The 19289-nt window shown below is 43.2% G+C and overlaps 1 protein-coding gene across 1 annotated transcript in view; it reads right to left on the bottom strand.

The window, feature by feature from the left end:
* Nucleotides 1-19154, bottom strand: part of SLC25A25 (solute carrier family 25 member 25) — a 46115-nt gene extending 26961 nt beyond the window's left edge. Inside the window, exon 1 of the mRNA XM_060200799.1 lies at nucleotides 18465-19154. Coding sequence (XP_060056782.1) covers nucleotides 18465-18725 — 261 coding nt within the window. The 5' untranslated portion in view covers nucleotides 18726-19154. The remainder of the gene's footprint in view (nucleotides 1-18464) is intronic.
* Between the last annotated feature and the right edge of the window lie 135 nt (nucleotides 19155-19289).

Raw genomic sequence — 19289 nt, 5'->3', positions numbered from 1 at the left:
AAGAGTCTCCTTCAGGCTAGCTAGCTGCTAGGTACCAGAAAGAGGGAGAGAAAGTGGCATTAAGGACAACATGTAAAAACATAATCATCTAAAATCAGAATTCCTTTCTCTCATGCTTGAGAGTCCAGTGCCTTAACCAATGCACCACCTCCCAAACCACTTATTATTTTTTTTTAAATCTCCCTCTTTCTTAGCATGTGCACTTAACCAGGTGTGCCACCACCTGGTTCCCCCTTTTTTAAAATCTTTTTTTATATTTATTTTTATTTATTTATTCCCTTTTGTTGCCCTTGTTGTTTTATTGTTGTAGTTATTATTGTTGTCATTGTTGTTGGATAGGGGAGGGGGAAGTGGAGAGGGGAGGGGGAAGACAGAGAGGGGAGGGGGAAGACAGAGAGGGGGAGAGAAAGATAGACACCTGCAGACCTGTTTCACCACTTGTGAAGCGACACCCCTGCAGGTGGGGAGCCAGGGCTTGAACCAGGATCCTTATGCGGGTCCTTGTGCTTAGCGCCACCTGCGCTTAACCCGCTGCGCTACCGCCCGACTCCCCTGGTTCCCCTTTCTTAGAGCATAGCTCTCGCTTATGGTAGTGCTGGGGACTGACCTTGGGACCTTTGGTGCTTCAGACATGAAAGCCTCTTCGCATAATGATTATGATATTTCCCCAGCCCTGAGAAATCAACCTTCCTTCCTTCCTTCCTTCCTTCCTTCCTTCCTTCCTTCCTTCCTTCCTTTCACTCTTTGTCATCAGGATTATAGCTTGGGGCTTGGTGCCTGTATGATGATTCTACTGCTTTTGGCATCTTTTTATTTATTTACTTATTTTTTATAGTGACAAGAGAAACTGAAAGGGAAGGGAGAGATGTAGAGGAAAAGACACCTATAACACTGCATTACCACTTGTGACGTTTTCTCTCAGCTGGTGGGGGTCAAGGGTCAAGGGAACCCAGGCCCCTGCGCATGGTAACATGTGTTCTCTACTGACAGCATCATCATCAGGCACCTCATACTGAGAATTTAAGTAACACAAAGTTGATGCCTGGGAGCCGAGCCCTTATTCACCCTTTCCCTTCTCCCACACAAAAAGGCAAATCAGCAGGTTTATTGGTAAAACAACACTAGATGTTTTTAGTTTCTTTTTTTTTGTTTGTTTCTTTTCTTCCAAAGCACTGCTCAGATCTAGCTTATGGTGGTGCAGGGGATTGAACCTGGGATTTTGGAGTCTCAGGCCTGAGAATCTCTTTGCATAACCATTAATGCCATCTACCCCTGCCTATGTTTTCAGTTTCTAAAGTGTGAGTTCAGGATGGCATTCTAGAATGGAGACTGTCAGAGTGAGTGCAAACTCAGATTGCATCAGCTGCCTGCTCTGTGCAGTGAGAGGAAGGGCTAGAGGGAGAAGCACCGGACAGGTGTAGAGCCCCCAAAGGCTGTCTTCAGCAAAAGCTCATCCCAGCTAATTGCAGTGTGAAGGCCAGCTGGGAGCCTTCTCTGGAAGGCTAGTTGATTAGAACAAGTCAGCTCTTAGAAACAAGCTGGGAAGTCAAGGGAGACTGTTAAGTTATGCAAGAAGACTCTAATGCCTGAGGTAGCAAAGGTCCCAGGTTCAATCCTCCAGTACCACCATGAGCCGGGGCTGAGCAGTGCTCTGCTAAAAAGAAACAATGCAGGAGTCTGGAGAGATAGCTCACTGAGTAGGGGACTGTCCAAGGTTTAAGTTTTGGCACCTCGCATTGAGCCACATCACTGGAGGAAGCTCTGGTGTTGGCTCACTCGGCAGAGAGCACCACCACCATGTGCCTGGACTTGGGTTTGAGTTGTGTGATGTACCCCCACCCATGTGTCCGCCAGGGGGAAGGAACTTTAGATACCATAGCACTATTCAACTCTGGCATATAGTGATGCTGATAACTGAACCTGTGACCTCGAGTATATAAGCCTGGCTCACTCTCTCAGCTTCTTCTTTCCTTCTGTTCCACTTTTCACTGAAGCAATATGGGGGGAAAAAATCGATAGTCATGACCAATTTTAGACATTTTAGTTTTAAAGACTGAGTAGATGGGGGTTCTTATAATTTTGTGTTGAACAAAAGTATCAGACACTGTAAAAGTATCAGAGGCTATTTATGTAATTTATCTAATTTTAATCCAAATGATTTATAAAGTGAGCATTCATGCCACCATGTTTCTGATAATGAAGCTGAGACTTAGTGAAGTTGAGTAACTTATTCCAGATCACTCAGCTAAAGCAGCAGAAACAATGTTTGAATCCAGGCTTATACCCCAAAGCCTTTATTATTATATTAATTTAAGTTTTATTGGAGGAGGGGGAGATAGCATGGTAAGGCAAAAAAGACCTTCATGCCTGAGGCTCCTGTGTACCAGGTTCAAACCCAGACACCACCACAAAGTCAGAGTTGAGTGTTCTGGTTAAATTTTTAAAGTCTTACTGAGATAAAAATTGCCTACCATACAAATAACCCACTTAAATATGTAATTCAAAGTTCTTTTTTTTTGTTGTTTTGCTTTGCCTCCTTGTTATAGTTATTACTGTTATAGCTGTTGTTGGATAGGACAGAGAGAAATCGAAATAGGAGGGGAAGACAGAGAGGAGAGAAAGACATCTGCAGACCTGCTTCACCGCCTGGGAAGTGACCACCTTGCAGTCAGGGAGCCGAGGGCTCAAACCAGGACTCTTAGCCAGTCCCTGCACCTCATGCCATGTGCGCTTAACCCGCTGTTACCGCCCAGACCCCTTCCTTTTTATTCTTTTTAAAAAACTTTTTATATTTATTTATTCCCTTTTGTTGCCCTTGTTTTTATTGTTGTAGTTATCACTGTTGTTGTTATTGATGTTGTTGTTGGATAGGACAGAGAGAAATGGAGAGAGGAGGGGAAGACAGAGAGGGGGAGAGAAAGATAGACACCTGCAGACCTGCTTCACCACTTGTGAAGCGACTCCCCTGCAGGTGGGGAGCCGGGGGCTCAAACCAGGATCCTTACGCCGGCCCCTGCACTTTGCGCCACGTGCGCTTAACCCGCTGCGCTACCGCCCGACTCCCTCCTTTTTTATTCTTAACATAAAGGCAGAGGAGAGAGAAAGAGAGAGACATACAGTCAAAAGAAACACAGCAACGAAGAAGCTTCTTTCACTGTGGCAGAGACTGGGTTTGAACTTGTGTTTTACAAACATTAAGACTTTACAACTATCCAAGTGAGCAATTTTGCTGGCCCACAAGTCAATGTTTTTCATTGTATTCACAGATATGGGCAACACTCATTATGGTCCATCTGAGAACATCTTAATCACCCTCACAAGAACCACCATGCATTTCGTTGGCACCTCCCTGTCTTTACACCGCCCCCCCCCCCCAACCCCCAGATTTGGGCAACCAGCTAGTCTCACAAGTGGATCATACCATACATGTTCTTCTGTACATGTTTTTCAATGTACAGACTGGTCTATCAATGTAATAATTCTTTTTTTTTTAATTTTATTTTTTTTAATTTTATTTATTTTCCCTTTTGCTGCCCTTGTTTTATTGTTGTTGTCGTTGTTGGATAGGACAGAGAGAAATGGAGAGAGGAGGGGAAGACAGAGAGGGGGAGAGAAAGATAGACACCTGCAGACCTGCTTCACTGCTTGTGAAGTGACCTCCCTGCAGGTGGGGAGTTGGGGGCTCGAACCGGGATCCTTCCTCAGGCCCCTGCACTTTGCGCCATGTGCGCTTAACCCGCTGCGCTACCGCCTGACTCCATCAATGTAATAATTCTAAGGAATGTCTGCACAGTAACACCCCCACCCCTTATCCATAAGGAATTCACTTCAAGAACCCCTGTCTGTGGACCCTTGAGACTCCACACAGTACTGAACCTTATTACGTTTTTTTCCTGTACATAGATACAATAGCTTATACCATAAGGGGGGAGGGGAGTGAGAACCAGAGCATCACTCTGGTGTGTGAGATACCAGGCACTGAACTAGGGACTTCATATTTTGAGAGCCCAAAACTTTATTCACTGTACCACCTCTCAAATTGTATTGTTTTTATATTTATTTATTTATTTACTAATGAGAGGGAGGGAGTAAACCATAGCATCACTGTGATATATCCTGTTCTGGGGATTGAACTCAGGACCTCATGCTTACTTGTCCTGTGCTCGTTATCTATGCCACCTCCTTGACCAAATGCTTTTTTTATTTTATTTCTTTATTGGGGGATTAATGTTTTATAGTCAATGGTAAATACAATAGTTTGCACATGCTTAACAAATCTCAGTTTTCTACACAACAATACACTAGGTCCTCTGCCATCCTTTTCCAGGACCTGTACTCCTCCTCCACACCCCAGTCTTTTACTTTGGTGCAATACACCAACTTGACCAAATGTTCTATTTAAAGTGTGTGTGTGTGTGTGTGTGTGTGTGTGTGTGTGTGTGTGTTAGATGAAGATCTCACTAGCCTTCTGGCACAATTTTTCATTCTTTAGCATTTTGAGATAGAAAGACAGAAAAGAGAGGATGAGGTGTACACAGAGGTGGACACACACCATCCAAGGAGTTCTCCCTGATGCTATCCATGGTGCTCCCATGTGATGGCAAGGCTTGAAGCCGTGTCTCATGCATAAGTAGGTATGTACTCTACAGGGTGAGCTAACGGTGGACTCCTCCTTAAAAATATTTTATTTAGTTTATTTCATAAGGAAGAGTTTCATATAAGGGGGAAACCAGAGTTCTACTCTAGCACATGTAGTGCTGGGGATTCAACCTAGATTTGTAGATCTGTAAGCTCTGTGCTCTACCATCTGAGCTATTTCCCTGGCCAAAAGGATGTGCGTGCGCGCACGCGCGCACGCGCACACACACACACACACACACACACACACACTGACAAGTAATAATAAAATAGAGCAAGTGGCGGAGGCGGAGCTACGAGCAGCAGATCGCTTTCTCTCCTCTCCTCGCCTCTCCCGGATCAACTAGGAATACCAAAGGAGACCACACGGACCGAAACAAGACAGCACTAGAATGACCACAGAAACCCAGTAAATCACTTGTGAGTACAAACACGCGTGGCTGGTGACAGACAGAAGAGAGGGGCCTAAGGAGAGATTAAGTGACTGCTAACAGTTCGACAGTTTGTCAGTGGAGACACCACCTCCAATCTGCTCCACCAACAAGGGGACAGCTGAAGGGAGGAAAGGACTCCCCAGAGACTCAGCAAGTGCAACTCTGAGTCCCCATTGCTACTACCCTCAGAATCTGGAGCAGCAACAGGGAGGGACACCAGGGGACAGAGATCTAACTGGGAACTCAGAAGACCTATACCTCGGTGGCATAGCTGAGGGGCTGTGAAAGTCTCTTTGCATAACCACTGGATTATCTCTGCCACACCCTGCTTTATCTCTTGGTCAGGAGTCAGTGATTAAGCTAAGAAGCCTATTGATAGTTTAAAAGCCCTCAGGCTCCCATAGCCTACAGGGGAAAAAAAAAAGAGGCTTTTACACCACTGAACTCGAACTCAGGGATTGAAAAAACTGTTAACTTATATAAAATGGTTAAAACAACAAGAAAAAATATTGGAGACTCGAACCAGGACAAGAGTCCAGCTAAAAGTCCTCCAGAGGGTGAAGCACAAAACAACGAGTTCAACATCCAAACATTAGCTAAGGAAATAATAACAGGAGTGAGTAAAGAATTTGAAAAAAATTGTAATCAGAAATGCAGGAACAACAAATGAGAATATGGAAGAAAATTCTAATTATCTCATGGTTATTAGAGAGCTGAAAGCTGAAATCGCTGAGCTAAGAAGGCAACTAGCTGAACAAGCTAAAACAGTATCAGAGCAGGGCAACAAAATAGATGAACTCCAGAAAGCAGTAGAAGGCAGAGAGAATAGAACCAATGAGGCTGAAGACAGAATTAGCAAGATTGAGGATGAATTAGAGACAACTAAAAAAGAAGTAAGAGATCTCAAAAAGAGATTAAGAGATGCTGAAAACAACAACAGAGTCCTATGGGATGACTTCAAAAGAAACAATATACGCATTATTGGCTTACCAGAGGTAGAAAGAGAAGGGGAGGAAGAAAGCATTCTCCAGGCCATAATAGCTGAAAATTTCTCTAGTCTAGACAACACCAAAGACATAAAGATTCAAGAAGCCCAGAGGGTCCCAAACAGAATTAACCCAGACCTAAAGACACCAAGACATGTCATACTTAGATTGGAAAGGAATAAGGATAAAGAAAGGATCCTCAAGGCTGCAAGAGAAAAACAAAGAGTCACCTACAAAGGAAAACCCATAAGATTAGCAGCAGACTTCTCCATACAAACACTACAGGTCAGAAGAGAATAGCAAGATATCTATCGAGTGCTCAATGAGAAAGGCTTTCAGCCAAGAATACTATATCCTGCTAGATTGTCATTCAGACTAGATGGAAGCATCAAAACCTTCTCAGACAAGCAACAGTTGAAGGAAGCAACCATCACCAAGCCTGCCCTGAAAGAAGTTCTGAAAGGTCTCCTATGAACAAACAGACCACCACAAATAGGACATATATCAAAACACTCTAAAACTCTACAAGAATGGCGTTAAAATATCTTCAATCCTTGATATCAATAAATGTCAATGGCCTGAATTCACCTATTAAAAGACACAGAGTAGGAAGATGGATCAGAAAACACAACCCAACAATATGTTGTCTACAGGAAACTCACCTAACGCAACAAGACAAACACAGACTTAAAGTGAAAGGATGGAAAACTATCATTCAAGCCAATGGCCCACAAAAAAGGGCAGAAACAGCTATTCTCATATCTGACATGATAGACTTTAAAATAGATAAGATTAAAAAAGATAGGAATGGACACTACTTAATGCTCAGAGGATCAGTCAATCAAGAGGACTTAACAATTATTAATACCTATGCACCCAATGAGAAGCCATCTAAATACATCAAACTTCTACTGAAAGAGCTACAGCAATATATTAACAGTAACACAATCATAGTAGGGGACTTCAACACCCCACTATCTCAACTTGACAGATCATCCAGGCAGAAAATCAGTAAAGACATAAGGGAGCTAAATGAAGAGATAGATAAACTAGAACTATTGGACATTTTCAGAGTCATTCATCCCAAGAAACTGGAATACACATTTTACTCAAATCCACATGGATCATTCTCAAGGATAGACCATATGTTAGGCCACAAAGACAGCATCAGCCTATTCAAGAGCACTGAAATCATCCCAAGCATCTTCTCAGACCACAGTGGAATTAAACTAACACTTAACAATCAACAAAAGATTAGTAACAGTCCCAAAATGTGGAAGCTCAACAGTACACTTCTTAACAACTTCTGGGTCAAAGAGGAAATCAAGGAAGAAATCAAAATGTTTTGAGAGTTCAATGAAAATGAAGACACAAGCTATCAAAATATTTGGGACACAGCTAAAGCAGTCCTAAGAGGGAAGTTCATAGCTATACAAGCACACATTAGGAAACAAGAAAAGGCACAAATAAACAGCCTGATTGCACATCTTAAAGACCTAGAAGAAGAACAACAAAGGAATCCTAAAGCAACCAGAAGGACAGAAATTACTAAAGTTAGGGCAGAAATAAATAACATTGAGAATAGGAAAACCATACAAAAGATCAAGGAAAGTAAATGTTGGTTCTTCGAAAGAGTAAACAAAATCGACAAACCTTTAGCCAGACTCACAAAACAAAAAAGGGAGAAGACCCAAATAAATCGGATAGTAAATGAAAGAGGAGAAATCACAACAGACACTGCAGAAATTCAACATATCATGCGAGGCTTCTATGAACAACTATATGCCACCAAGCTAAAGAACCTGGAAGAAATGAATGATTTCCTAGATACCTACCAACTTCCAAAACTAAGTAAAGAGGAAGTGGATAACATGAACAGGCCCATCACAGCTAATGAAATTGAAACAGTTATCAAAAATCTTCCCAAAAATAAAAGTCCTGGACCAGATGGTTTTACAAATGAATTCTACAAAACTTTCTAAGAAGAACTAATACCTCTACTTTTAAAAGTCTTCCAAAAGATTGAAGACACTGGAATACTCCCTGCCAGCTTCTATGAAGCCAACATCACCCTGATACCAAAAGCAGACAGGGACACAACCAAAAAAGAAAACTACAGACCAATATCTCTGATGAACATAGATGATAAAATATTGAACAAAATTCTAGCCAACCGGATACAGCAGTATATCAAAAAGATTGTTCATCATGACCAAGTGGGGTTTATCCCAGGCATGCAAGGTTGGTTTAATATACGTAAATCAATCAATGTGATCCACCACATCAACAAAAGCAAGACCAAAAACCACATGGTCATATCAATAGATGCAGAGAAAGCCTTTGACAAAATACAACATCCCTTTATGATCAAAACACTACAAAAAATAGGAATAGATGGAAAATTCCTGAAGATAGTGGAGTCTATATATAGCAAACCTACAGCCAACATCATACTCAATGGTGAAAAACTGGAAGCATTTCCCCTCAGATCAGGTACTAGACAGGGCTGCCCACTATCACCATTACTATTCAACATAGTGTTGGAAGTTCTTGCCATAGCAATCAGGCAGGAGCAAGGAATTAAAGGCATACAGATTGGAAGAGAAGAAGTCAAACTCTCCTTATTTGCAGATGACATGATAGTATACATGGAAAAACCTAAGGAATCCAGCAAGAAGCTTTTGGAAATCATCAGGCAATACAGTAATGTGTCAGGCTATAAAATTAACATTCAAAAGTCAGTGGCATTCCTCTATGCAAACACTGTTAGAAGAAATTGAAATCCAGAAATCAGTTCCTTTTTCTATAGCAACAAAAACTATAAAATATCTAGGAATAAACCTAACCAAAGAAGTGAAAGACTTGTATACTGAAAATTATGAGTCACTACTCAAAGAAATTGAAAAAGATACAAAGAAGTGGAAAGATATTCCATGTTCATGGGTTGGAAGAATTAACATCATCAAAATGAATATATTTCCCAGAGCCATCTACAAATTTAATGCTATCCCCATCAAGATCCCAAGCACGTTTTTTAGGAGAATAGAACAAATGCTACAAATGTTTATCTGGAATCAGAAAAGACCTAGAATTGCCAAAACAATCTTGAGAAAAAAGAACAGAACCGGAGGCATCACACTGCCAGATCTCAAACTGTATTATAGGGCCATTGTCATCAAAACTGCTTGGTACTGGAACATGAACAGACACACTGACCAGTGGAATAGAATTGAGAGCCCAGAAATGAGGCCCCACACGTATGGACATCTAATCTTTGACAAAGGGGCCCAGACTATTATATGGGGGAAGCAGAGTCTCTTCAACAAATGGTGTTGGAAACAATGGGTTGAAACATGCAGAAGAATGAAACTGAATCATTGTATTTCACCAAATACAAAAGTAAATTCCAAGTGGATCAAGGACTTGGATGTTAGACCAGAAACTATCAGATACTTAGAGGAAAATATTGGCAGAACTTTTTTCCGCATAAATTTTAAAGACATTTTCAATGAAACGAATCCAATTACAAGGAAGACTAAGACAAGTATAAACCTATGGGACTACATCAAATTAAAAAGCTTCTTCACAGCAAAAGAAACCACTACACAAATCAAGAGACCCCTCACAGAATGGGAGAAGATCTTTACATGCCATACATCAGATAAGAGTTTAATAACCAACATATATAAAGAGCTTGCCAGACTCAACAACAAGACAACAAATAACCCCATCCAAAAATGGGGGAAGGACATGGACAGAATATTCACCACAGAAGAGATCCAAAAGGCCGAGAAACACATGAAAAAATGCTCCAAGTCTCTGATTGTCAGAGAAATGCAAATCAAGACAACAATGAGATATCACTTCACTCCTGTGAGAATGTCATACATCAGAAAAGGTAACAGCAGCAAATGCTGGAGAGGGTGTGGGGTCAAAGGAACCCTCCTGCACTGCTGGTGGGAATGTCAATTGGTCCAACCTCTGTGGAGAACAGTCTGGAGAACTCTCAGAAGGCTAGAAATGGACCTACCCTATGACCCTGCAATTCCCCTACTGGGGATATATCCTAAGGAACCCAACACATCCATCCAAAAAGATCTGTGTACACATATGTTCTTGGCAGCACAATTTGTAATAGCCAAAACTTGGAAGCAACCCAGGTGTCCAACAACAGATGAGTAGCTGAGCAAGTTGTGGTATATATACACAATGGAATACTACTGAGCTGTAAAAAATGGTGACTTCACTGTTTTCAGCCGATCTTGGATGGACCTTGAAAAAATCATGTTGAGTGAAATAAGTCAGAAACAGAAGGATGAATATGGGATGATCTCACTCTCAGGCCGAAGTTGAAAAACAAGATTAGAAAAGAAAACACAAGTCGAACCTGAAATGGAATTGGAGTATTACACCAAAGTAAAAGACTCTGGGGTGGGTGGGTGGGTGGGGAGAATACAGGTCCATGAAAAATTATGAATGAAATAGTGGGGGTTGTATTGCTAAATGGGAATCTGGGGAATGTTATGCATGTAAAAAAAAAAAAAAAAAGAAGTAGAAAAAAAAAAGAAAAATTATGAATGAAATAGTGGGGGTTGTATTGTTAAATGGGAATCTGGGGAATGTTATGCATGTAAAAAAAAAAAAAAAAAGAAGTAGAAACGCAAAGCAGAAATTGACTGAGTTTGGAGTATGGCACCAAAGTAAGAAAGCAGAAGTACACTAGAGTTTGCAGTGAGTACCTCCCTAATACTTCCTCTCCACTTTTCCAAGCTTTGGGTCCATGATTGCTCAACAATTTGTTTGGCTTTGTATGTTAACTCTCTTTTCAGTCACCAGGTTCCAGGTGTCATCAGGATGCCGGCCAGACTTCCCTGGATTGAAGACCCCACCAATGTGTCCTGGAGCTCAACTTCCCCAGAGACACACCCTACTAGGGAAAGAGAGAGGCAGACTGGGAGTATGGACCCACCAGTCAACGCCCATGTTCAGCGGGGAAGCAATTATAGAAGCCAGACCTTCTACCTTCTGCAACCCACAATGACCCTGGGTCCATGCTCCCAGAGGGATAGAGAATGGGAAAGCTATCGGGGGAGGGGGTGGGATATGGAGATTGGGTGGTGGGAATTGTGTGGAGTTGTACCCCTCCTACTCTATGGTTTTGTTAATTAATCCTTTCTTAAATAAAAAATAATAAAAAAAATTAAAAAAAAAAAATAGAGCAAGTGCCTGCACTGAACTTGCATTCATGAGGCTTTGGGTTAAATCCCTAGTACTTCATAAGCTGAAGTGATACTCTAGTTTGTTTCATAAAATAATCTTTGAAAAAATTAAAAAATAAAAGAGGGTTAGCAAAATAGTTCACATCTACTATCTTTCTGCTTTGCCATGTTTGTGACCCAGGTATTGAGTCCAGCTCCCCACTGTAATGGAGGAAGCTTTCCTTCTGTGTCTTTATCTGAAAAAGCTGGTACAAAGTGGTTAAGCTCCAGTAATGAAAAACAAAACAAAAACAATTAGAAAACAATAAGAATTATGTGGATGTGGTCTCTCAAAAAAAAAAAAATCTTTTTTTAAATCAGAGCACTGTTCAATTTTGGCTCTCTGTTGCCCTAGGCATGAAAGTCTGTTGTATAAACTGCTATGCTATCTTGTGGGCCCCCTCAAACTATTTCATTAAGAGGCTAGGAAAGACAGCATAATGGTTATACAAAACAACTTTCATGCCAGAGGTTCTGAGGCCCTATGTTCAATCCCCAGCACCACCAAAAGCCAGTTTTGAGCAGTGATCTGGTAAAAGTAAATAAAAATTAAAAAAATAGTAAAATAGGGGCAGAGTGGCACACTTGGTTGAGTGTACATGTTACCATGTGCAAGGATCCAGGTTCGAGCCCCTGGTCCCCACCTGCAGAGGGAAAGCTTTGTGGTGAAGCAGTGCTGCAGGTGTCTTTCTGTCTCTCTCCCTCTATCACCCCCATCCTTCTCGACTTCTGACTGTCCCTATTCAATAAATAAAGATAACAAATTTTTTAAAAACCTACTATAATATTCTTAAAATGTGCAGATGACTAAAACTGTGGGAAGCCAATCCTTAAGGGGGGGGGGGGGGGGGCAGGATGATACTATACTCTTGGCTTCCATGGTCCCGAGTCAGATGTAAGACCGTGAAAATTTTGGGCAGCAGATCACTGAGAAGACTATGACCAAATCTACTGTTTTTGGTAGCAGCAGAGACTACAGGAAGAGAAGACAGCTGCTTTCAGATACTTAAAGGGGCCTTGGATCACTTCTCCATATGGTGAACTTGGGGCAAAAGGCTAGCAGACACAGACATAACTTCCGCTGTGTGTCACTCACACTGACCCCAGCTAGATCCACAGCATGCCTCTGATGGCCAAGGACCTTTCTAGACTAGTTTTTGGCTTTACCCAGTTTCTATGTATGTGTGAAGAAAGGGGTAAAAAAAAAAAGAAGATTGCCTAGACTTCATCTAGTGAGACCAGTGCTTTTTTAAGTATAGTTTGTTCACTGAATTCATTCCACAGTTAAACGCAGCTGGTTTGGAAATGAATACCAGCAAGAGATTTCTCTCATTCCCCTGGGGGTTCTGTAAGACTGGTGATGAATGACTGAGCATCAAAGGAATTTGTCAACTGTAGCTCCAGGCCAGACTCTCTCTGGTATATTCTTATTACTTGGTCAAAGGATCAGGATACCCGATTCCACCTTTTCAAATATAAGCTAATTTTTATCTGCTGGACCATCTCCCTGGTCAAACAGAAACTAATTAAAAATATATCTTCCAATCCAGGGAAATAGACCAGCTGGCACAGAGCAAAACTTGTATGTCTAAGGCTCCCAGTCTGATCCCCGGCACAGCATGCACCACAGTACTGCCTGGCTTCTCTTTCTCTCTTCTTCGCACTCTCATATGAAAAATTTTAAATCTTTTCAAAAACTTATCCTTCGGGAGTCGGGCGGTAGCGCAGCAGGTTAAGTGCACGTGGAGCAAAGTGCAAGGACCAGCATAAGGATCCCGGTTCAAGCTCCCGGCTCCCCACCTGCTGCAGGGGAGTCGCTTCACAGGTGGTGAAGCAGGTCTGCTGGTGTCTTTCTCTCTCCTTCTCTGTCTTCTCCTCTCTCCATTTCTCTCAGGCCTATCCAACAATGACATCATCAATAACAACAACAATAATGAAAAACAACAAGGGCAACAAAAGGGAAAATAAATCTTTTAAAAAATAAAAAAAAAAAAACCAAAAAACTTATCCTTCCAGGTGACTTGAGAATAATTACTTGACTCAGTAATCAATTTTGCAATACTATATAACAGTTTAACACAGGAATTCCATCCAATCTGCAAAAGAACTTTTATTTCCTTTTACAAATAGGTCATTCTACTCTACCAAATAAATATCTTTTTTCTATAAAAATAATAAATAGGGCAGGGATAGATAGCATGATGGTTATGCAAATACACTTCCATGCCTGAGGCTCCGAAGTTCCAGGTTCAATCCCCTGCACCACCATAAACCAGAGCTGAGCAGTGCTCTGGTTAATAATAATAATAATAATAAATTTAAAAGGCTCTCCTTCAAGGTTGAGTGCATGTTACCATGTGCAAAGACTTGGATTCAAGCCTCCAGTCCCTACCTGTAGGAGGGAAAGCTTCAGGAGTGGTGAAGCAGTGCTGCAGGTGTCTCTCTCTCTCCAGATATCTCCCCCCTGACATTTCTCTCTGTCCTATCAAATAAATAAAATGTAAATAAAATAAAATTTTAATTTTAAAAAGGCTCTTCTGTATACTATCTTAAGGCCAAACATTTAAAAGGTATAGAGTTCAATACCAGTACTAAATGATTAAGCATTACCATCTTGAAATGAATGATTCTTTTCTTTTTCTTCTTTTTTTTAATTAGAGCTCTGTTCAGCTCTGGTTTAGAGGTGCTGAGGACTAAACCTAAGATCTCAGAGCCTCAGACATGAAAGTCTGTTGCATAACCACTACACTATCTCCTTGGTCCTAAAGTAATGATTTTCTGTTCAATTTCAAGTTAACAGGGATTGCTTCATGTATATTCCTCAGGTCAAGGACAGAAATAGGGCAGGATAGATTCTCATTATTTGAAATGATAATCTCTGGATAATCTTGAAACCTATTTTAAGAATAACAGATGGGGTTTTAAACTGATCTCTCTTTTTAAAAATATTTATTTATTTCCTTTTGTTGACCTTGTTTTATTGTTGAAGTTATTATTGTTGTCATCGTTGTTGGATAGGACACAGAGAAATGGAGAGAGGAGGGGAAGACAGAGAAGGGGAGAGAAAGACACCTGCAGACTAGCTTCACTGTGAAGCAACTCCCCTGCAGGTGGGGAACCAGGGGCTTGAACCAGGATCCTTAGGCCAGTCCTTGCGCTTTGTGCCACCTGAGCTTAACCTGCTGCGCTACCGCCCAACTCCCATAAATTGATCTCTTATTCTTTCAAGTTCTTCCAAAAGACCAGGTTGGAACTTTTTTATAACCCACAGATAAAAACTGGTATAGAGGTAGTGGAACAAGAATCAGATGATGGCTCCAGTTCTGTTTCTGCTCTAACTCCCTAGTGGTGAAATGATTTCTGAGGTCTTTTATATTCTTTTTTGAGTGTTGGCAAAATAGCTCACCTGTGAAGGCCCCTGCTTTGCCAGAAGCAACCCAAGTTAGAGTTCCCAGCACACAACATGACAATACTTCCTCATTAGGGCAAATTTCAGTGCTGTGGTGTATTAAGGTCTGTGCGTATCTTTCTTTCTGCTCGAACAACAACAAAAAAAAGTTGGCCTGGACAGATAAGACTTTTTGAACCTCTGTTCTTTCCACAAGACTTTTTGAACCTCTGTTCCTTCCACTGTAAAATAGGGTAAAATCACTGTCTCATCTACTTCACAAAGATATTATGAGATTCCCTCTACATGAATCAGCAAATGACATACCATCTTCCAAAATCCTCACCCACAGTAAGCACCAGCCCCTTGGGAAAGTCACACAAGTCTTGGCTAAATGAACAATTGTTTACGTGTACCATAGCTTGCTAGCTTCCTCTAATTGGTTGCTTGAGTTTAGCCTATGTTTTAAATTTGTTTTAAAACAAAGGTTTCATTTGGTCACATGAAAATGCCTTCAATAGGCAATGCTATAATTAGCTCCAGCTGAAGTCTCATTCCCCAAAGCCACTACCATTGTTGTCATCTTTTTCTTCCTTTAATAAACCCTTCCCTTCTTTTGTCCTGGGATGAGCTTCGAGCTCACATGCCCTTTCAAAAAAAAAAAAAAAAAAAAAATCCCTTGGCTGGCTGCCACATCCATGTCTCTGCTCTGCTCCCTTCCATTTTAAGTAATCTTTCCTCAACTGTCCCAATTTCTTATGAAACCAAGGCAGATGCCAAAAATTGCCGTTTCCTTTCTGAAGGAAACCTGACCCAAGCTAGCTAAGCCAGCAAGAGGCAGAAGAGAGTCACAAGGTCTAGGTTCACCCATTACCCACAGACAAATACTCAGAGCTGACTCCTGTGCAAACCCTAGCATTGCAGACTGGTCCTATGGGTTAATGTTATATGAAGCAGCTGCCAAAACTGGATGAGCTTTTCAAAACTGATTTCTACAGCTGATGACCCATTTCAAGGTACAGGGCTGGACTGGAGAAATTGCACAGTGATAAGGCACCAAATGTGCATGCCTGAAGTTTCAGAGGCCCCAAGTTCAATCCCCAGCACCACCGCATGCCAGAGTCAAGCAGAGTTTTGGACTCTCTCATAAAAATAAATGAATCTTGGGCAGGGGTAGATAGCATAATGGCTATGCAAAGAAATTCTCATGCCTGAGGCTCTAAAGTCCAGGTTCAATCCCCCGCACCAGCATAAGCCAGAGCTGATCAGTGCTCTGGCAAAAAAAATAAATTAAATAAATGAGTCTTAAAAACCCCAAAAGAACCCCAATTCTCTTTTGCCTCTTAATACTTCTGTAAAACTTCAACTTCTGTAAGTAGTTAGTACTGATAATATTTCAACAGGAAGTGGTTCATAAAGCAGGGTGTCTTCCTGTTGACCAGTTATCTACAAAAAGGCAGATTGCCTTGCTAATACTTAAAACACTCCCCAAAGAACTAATTTAAGCTCTTCTATAGACAATAAACCAACAAAGCAGATCATCTCTCTCTCAGAGCTCTCTATACAATTTAACATAGTCCAAAGCTGAAAGAGCTGAAAGAACCTATACTAAAGCCACACACCAAAAGAATAACGAAAAGAGTTGTTCCACTTTGTACAAATAACACTGCTCACAGAGTCAAAACTTTTGGTGCCAACATGATCCCAAGGGGCTGGGCTCCCTTTGGTTAATCAAAAAGATTTCCCACACTGGAAAGAAAAATGACACTTCTTCCTTATCTGCTCTTTACTAACAAGAAAGTGGAGTAGGATCAGTATCAGATGTTCCCTGAACCCCAAGAACATTGTGACTCAAATGGAGGCATGAAGGGGGTTGGGGAGATAGTACAGCAGTCTATGCAACAGACTTTTATGCCAGAGACACCAAAGGTCTCAGGTTCCATCCGTAGCACCACCATAAGCCAGAGCTGAGCAGTACTCTGGCAAAAATAAATAAAATTTTTATATTACTGTTATTATTATTATTACCAGAGTATTGCTCAGCTCTCATTTATGGTGATGCAGGAAAATGAACCTGGGGCCTTAAAGACTCGAGGAATAGATGTCTTTTTGCATGACCATTATGTTATCTCCGTGGGTCACTTAAATTTATTATTTTTCATTTCTTTATATATTTAACCACAGCACTGCTCAGTTCTGGTTTAAAGTGGTGCTGGGATTTAGAACCTCAGGCTTTTCCATAACCATTATGCTATCTCCTCAGCCTCACTTAAAAATTTAAACTTTTCGAGAGTCTGGCGGTAGCGCAGTGGGTTAAGCACAGGTGGTGCAAAGCGCAAGGACCCGCGTAAGGATCCCGGTTTGCGCAGCCGGCTCCCCACCTGCAGCGGTGTCTGTCTTTCTCGCGTCCTCTGTCTTCCCCTCCTCTGTCCATTTCTCTCTGTCCTGTCCAACAAAGACAACATCAATAACAACAATAATAATAATTACAAAAAAAATCTTAAACTTTTCTTCCAAATTTCCTGAACTTAACTTAGTGATTCTGCCTCGTGTTGTGATAACCACAGTCTTCCTAAAATGATCCTAAGTAGGTGGCATACCTTGGAGGTGGATCCCTAATATCTAGATCTAGGACATGAATTAAAAACAACTTCTGGACACCCACTCAACAGACTAGTTTGGTTCACTGGTATTTTTACTGAGCTTCTCCATACCTGACTGTGAGAGTCTCTAAGTACTGTATCTACCAATGGAGCAAATGAACTAATTTAGAAGAGAAAGAGGATACTAGGTAGTCCATAATCCCAGACCAGATTGTATGTAGATCAAGCTAAGCCACAGGAAATTAAATACTGCAGAAAGGGTAGCTACAGCGAAAGTCGGGCCGGAAAGCAGACCCCCCGAAGAAGAAACAGGGCTCGAGGTTCTTTTACAACAGGGCAGCAATAACTCTTTTTGGCAGACCAGGGATGCTCACTTTTTCCTCTTTAATCAAGAGTCCATTCCAGGACTGGAGAAGTGATTTCTTTTAGGTGTGCCACACTTTCACTTTTAGGAAAAATTCCCCGCCCCCACCCCACCCCCAGCCCAATTCTTTTACTGTAATCTGCAACCCTGTCCTTAAGGGATCCTGTTGCCGACTTCTGGAGAAGCCTATCAATGGGGGTGCGCCTGAAGCACGAAAACTGTCACTTCTCAACACCCACACTCTCACGGACTGACAACTCAGTTCCCATTTTCCCCCAACTCCTACATGCTTCTGTGAGGAACTCGATCAGAGCCCACGGCTGGCATGGAAACCAGGGTGGGTGTCGCTGGAGAAGGACAGATGAACGCGTCCATGGGGGGTTGGGGGGTGAAGAGGGGAGTCATGAGTCTTAGCCTTGAGGTCAGGGACGACTCCTGAAACTTGGCCTGGTAACTTGGGGGGAAAGCCCGAGCAGAAAGGTGCTTCCCGCCCATCAGAGAGCCCAGCGGGTGCCCCAAAGAGCTCTCCACCCCCCACCCCGGCCTCAGCACCGAAAGAGGTCAAGAAGGAGCCCTCCTTTCACTAGAGCACAAGTGGGGGGAGTCCATCTGTTGCGGGGGGGGGCATCCAGCCCGGGAAGCCGGCCACCAGACCTCCCAGGTTCTGAGACTGCTCTCGAGGCCTGACCGCCGGATGTGTCCCCCTGCAGCCCAGACCTGTCACCCGGACCTCCCGGAGGTACAGCGGCGCGAAGGGCCCTTCCCGCCCGCGCGGACGGTGCGCGCCGCTCACCCGGAGCTCGCCCTCGGTGCGATGCAGTCCCAGGCGCCGCAGCCCCACGGCCAGGTCGTTGACACACAGGCCGCCGTCGCGGTTGACGTCGAGCGTCTGGAAGAGGCTCCACAAGCGCAGCTGGTGGTCCGGACCCCCGCAGACCGCGCCGCCGCACGGGTCCCCCACGGACGCAGGCGAAGAGGCAGTCGACGAGGAGGCGGCGGCGGCGGCGTCCGGCGGCGGGGAAGCCACGCAGCGGCACAATACACTGCTCACCATCGGGCGCGAGGCAGGGGCGCCGGGCGCGAGGCGGGGGCGAAGGTGGCGAGCCGGCCGGCCGGGACAACACGGAAGACTCGCCGGTATCCTCCCACGGCAAGCACGGGCTGCGAGTTACCGGCAAGCTGGCTAGAAGGGGCCCCTGCTTCCGGGAGCCCCGCCCCGCCCCGCCGCGCGCCGCCGCACTGGACACGCCCCTGGACACGCCCCTGGACACGGCGACAGCCAATCACAAGCTAGGACGCGCCCCGTTAAGGGCGGAGCCTGTCGGACGGCCCCCACTGCCCAGGACTCCCAGACTCAATCGAAAGGGCTGGGCGTTCTGGGCTCAACCTGTGGCGGATTCAAACTGAGGGGGGCGGGATTGGCTGAGCCGGGCCGGAGAGTGGAAATCGCGCCTCCGTAGGCAGAGGCCTTGTGATTGGCGGGCGGAAGGCCCCGTGTCCAATTTCCATTGAGGAGAGCTGTTTAGGTTGCGGCATAGTAAGGATGGGAGGAGCGGTGGCATACGGAAAGATCGTAGTCGCCACAGGAGAGATAAGAGTTGGAGCGAAAAGTGTCTCT

This window comes from Erinaceus europaeus, chromosome 10, assembly GCF_950295315.1.
Source record: "Erinaceus europaeus chromosome 10, mEriEur2.1, whole genome shotgun sequence".
In the NCBI taxonomy this organism is placed as follows: Eukaryota; Metazoa; Chordata; class Mammalia; order Eulipotyphla; family Erinaceidae; genus Erinaceus; species Erinaceus europaeus.
The sequence above is the reverse complement of the archived record's forward strand: the minus strand, read 5'-3'. Positions and strand labels throughout refer to the sequence as shown.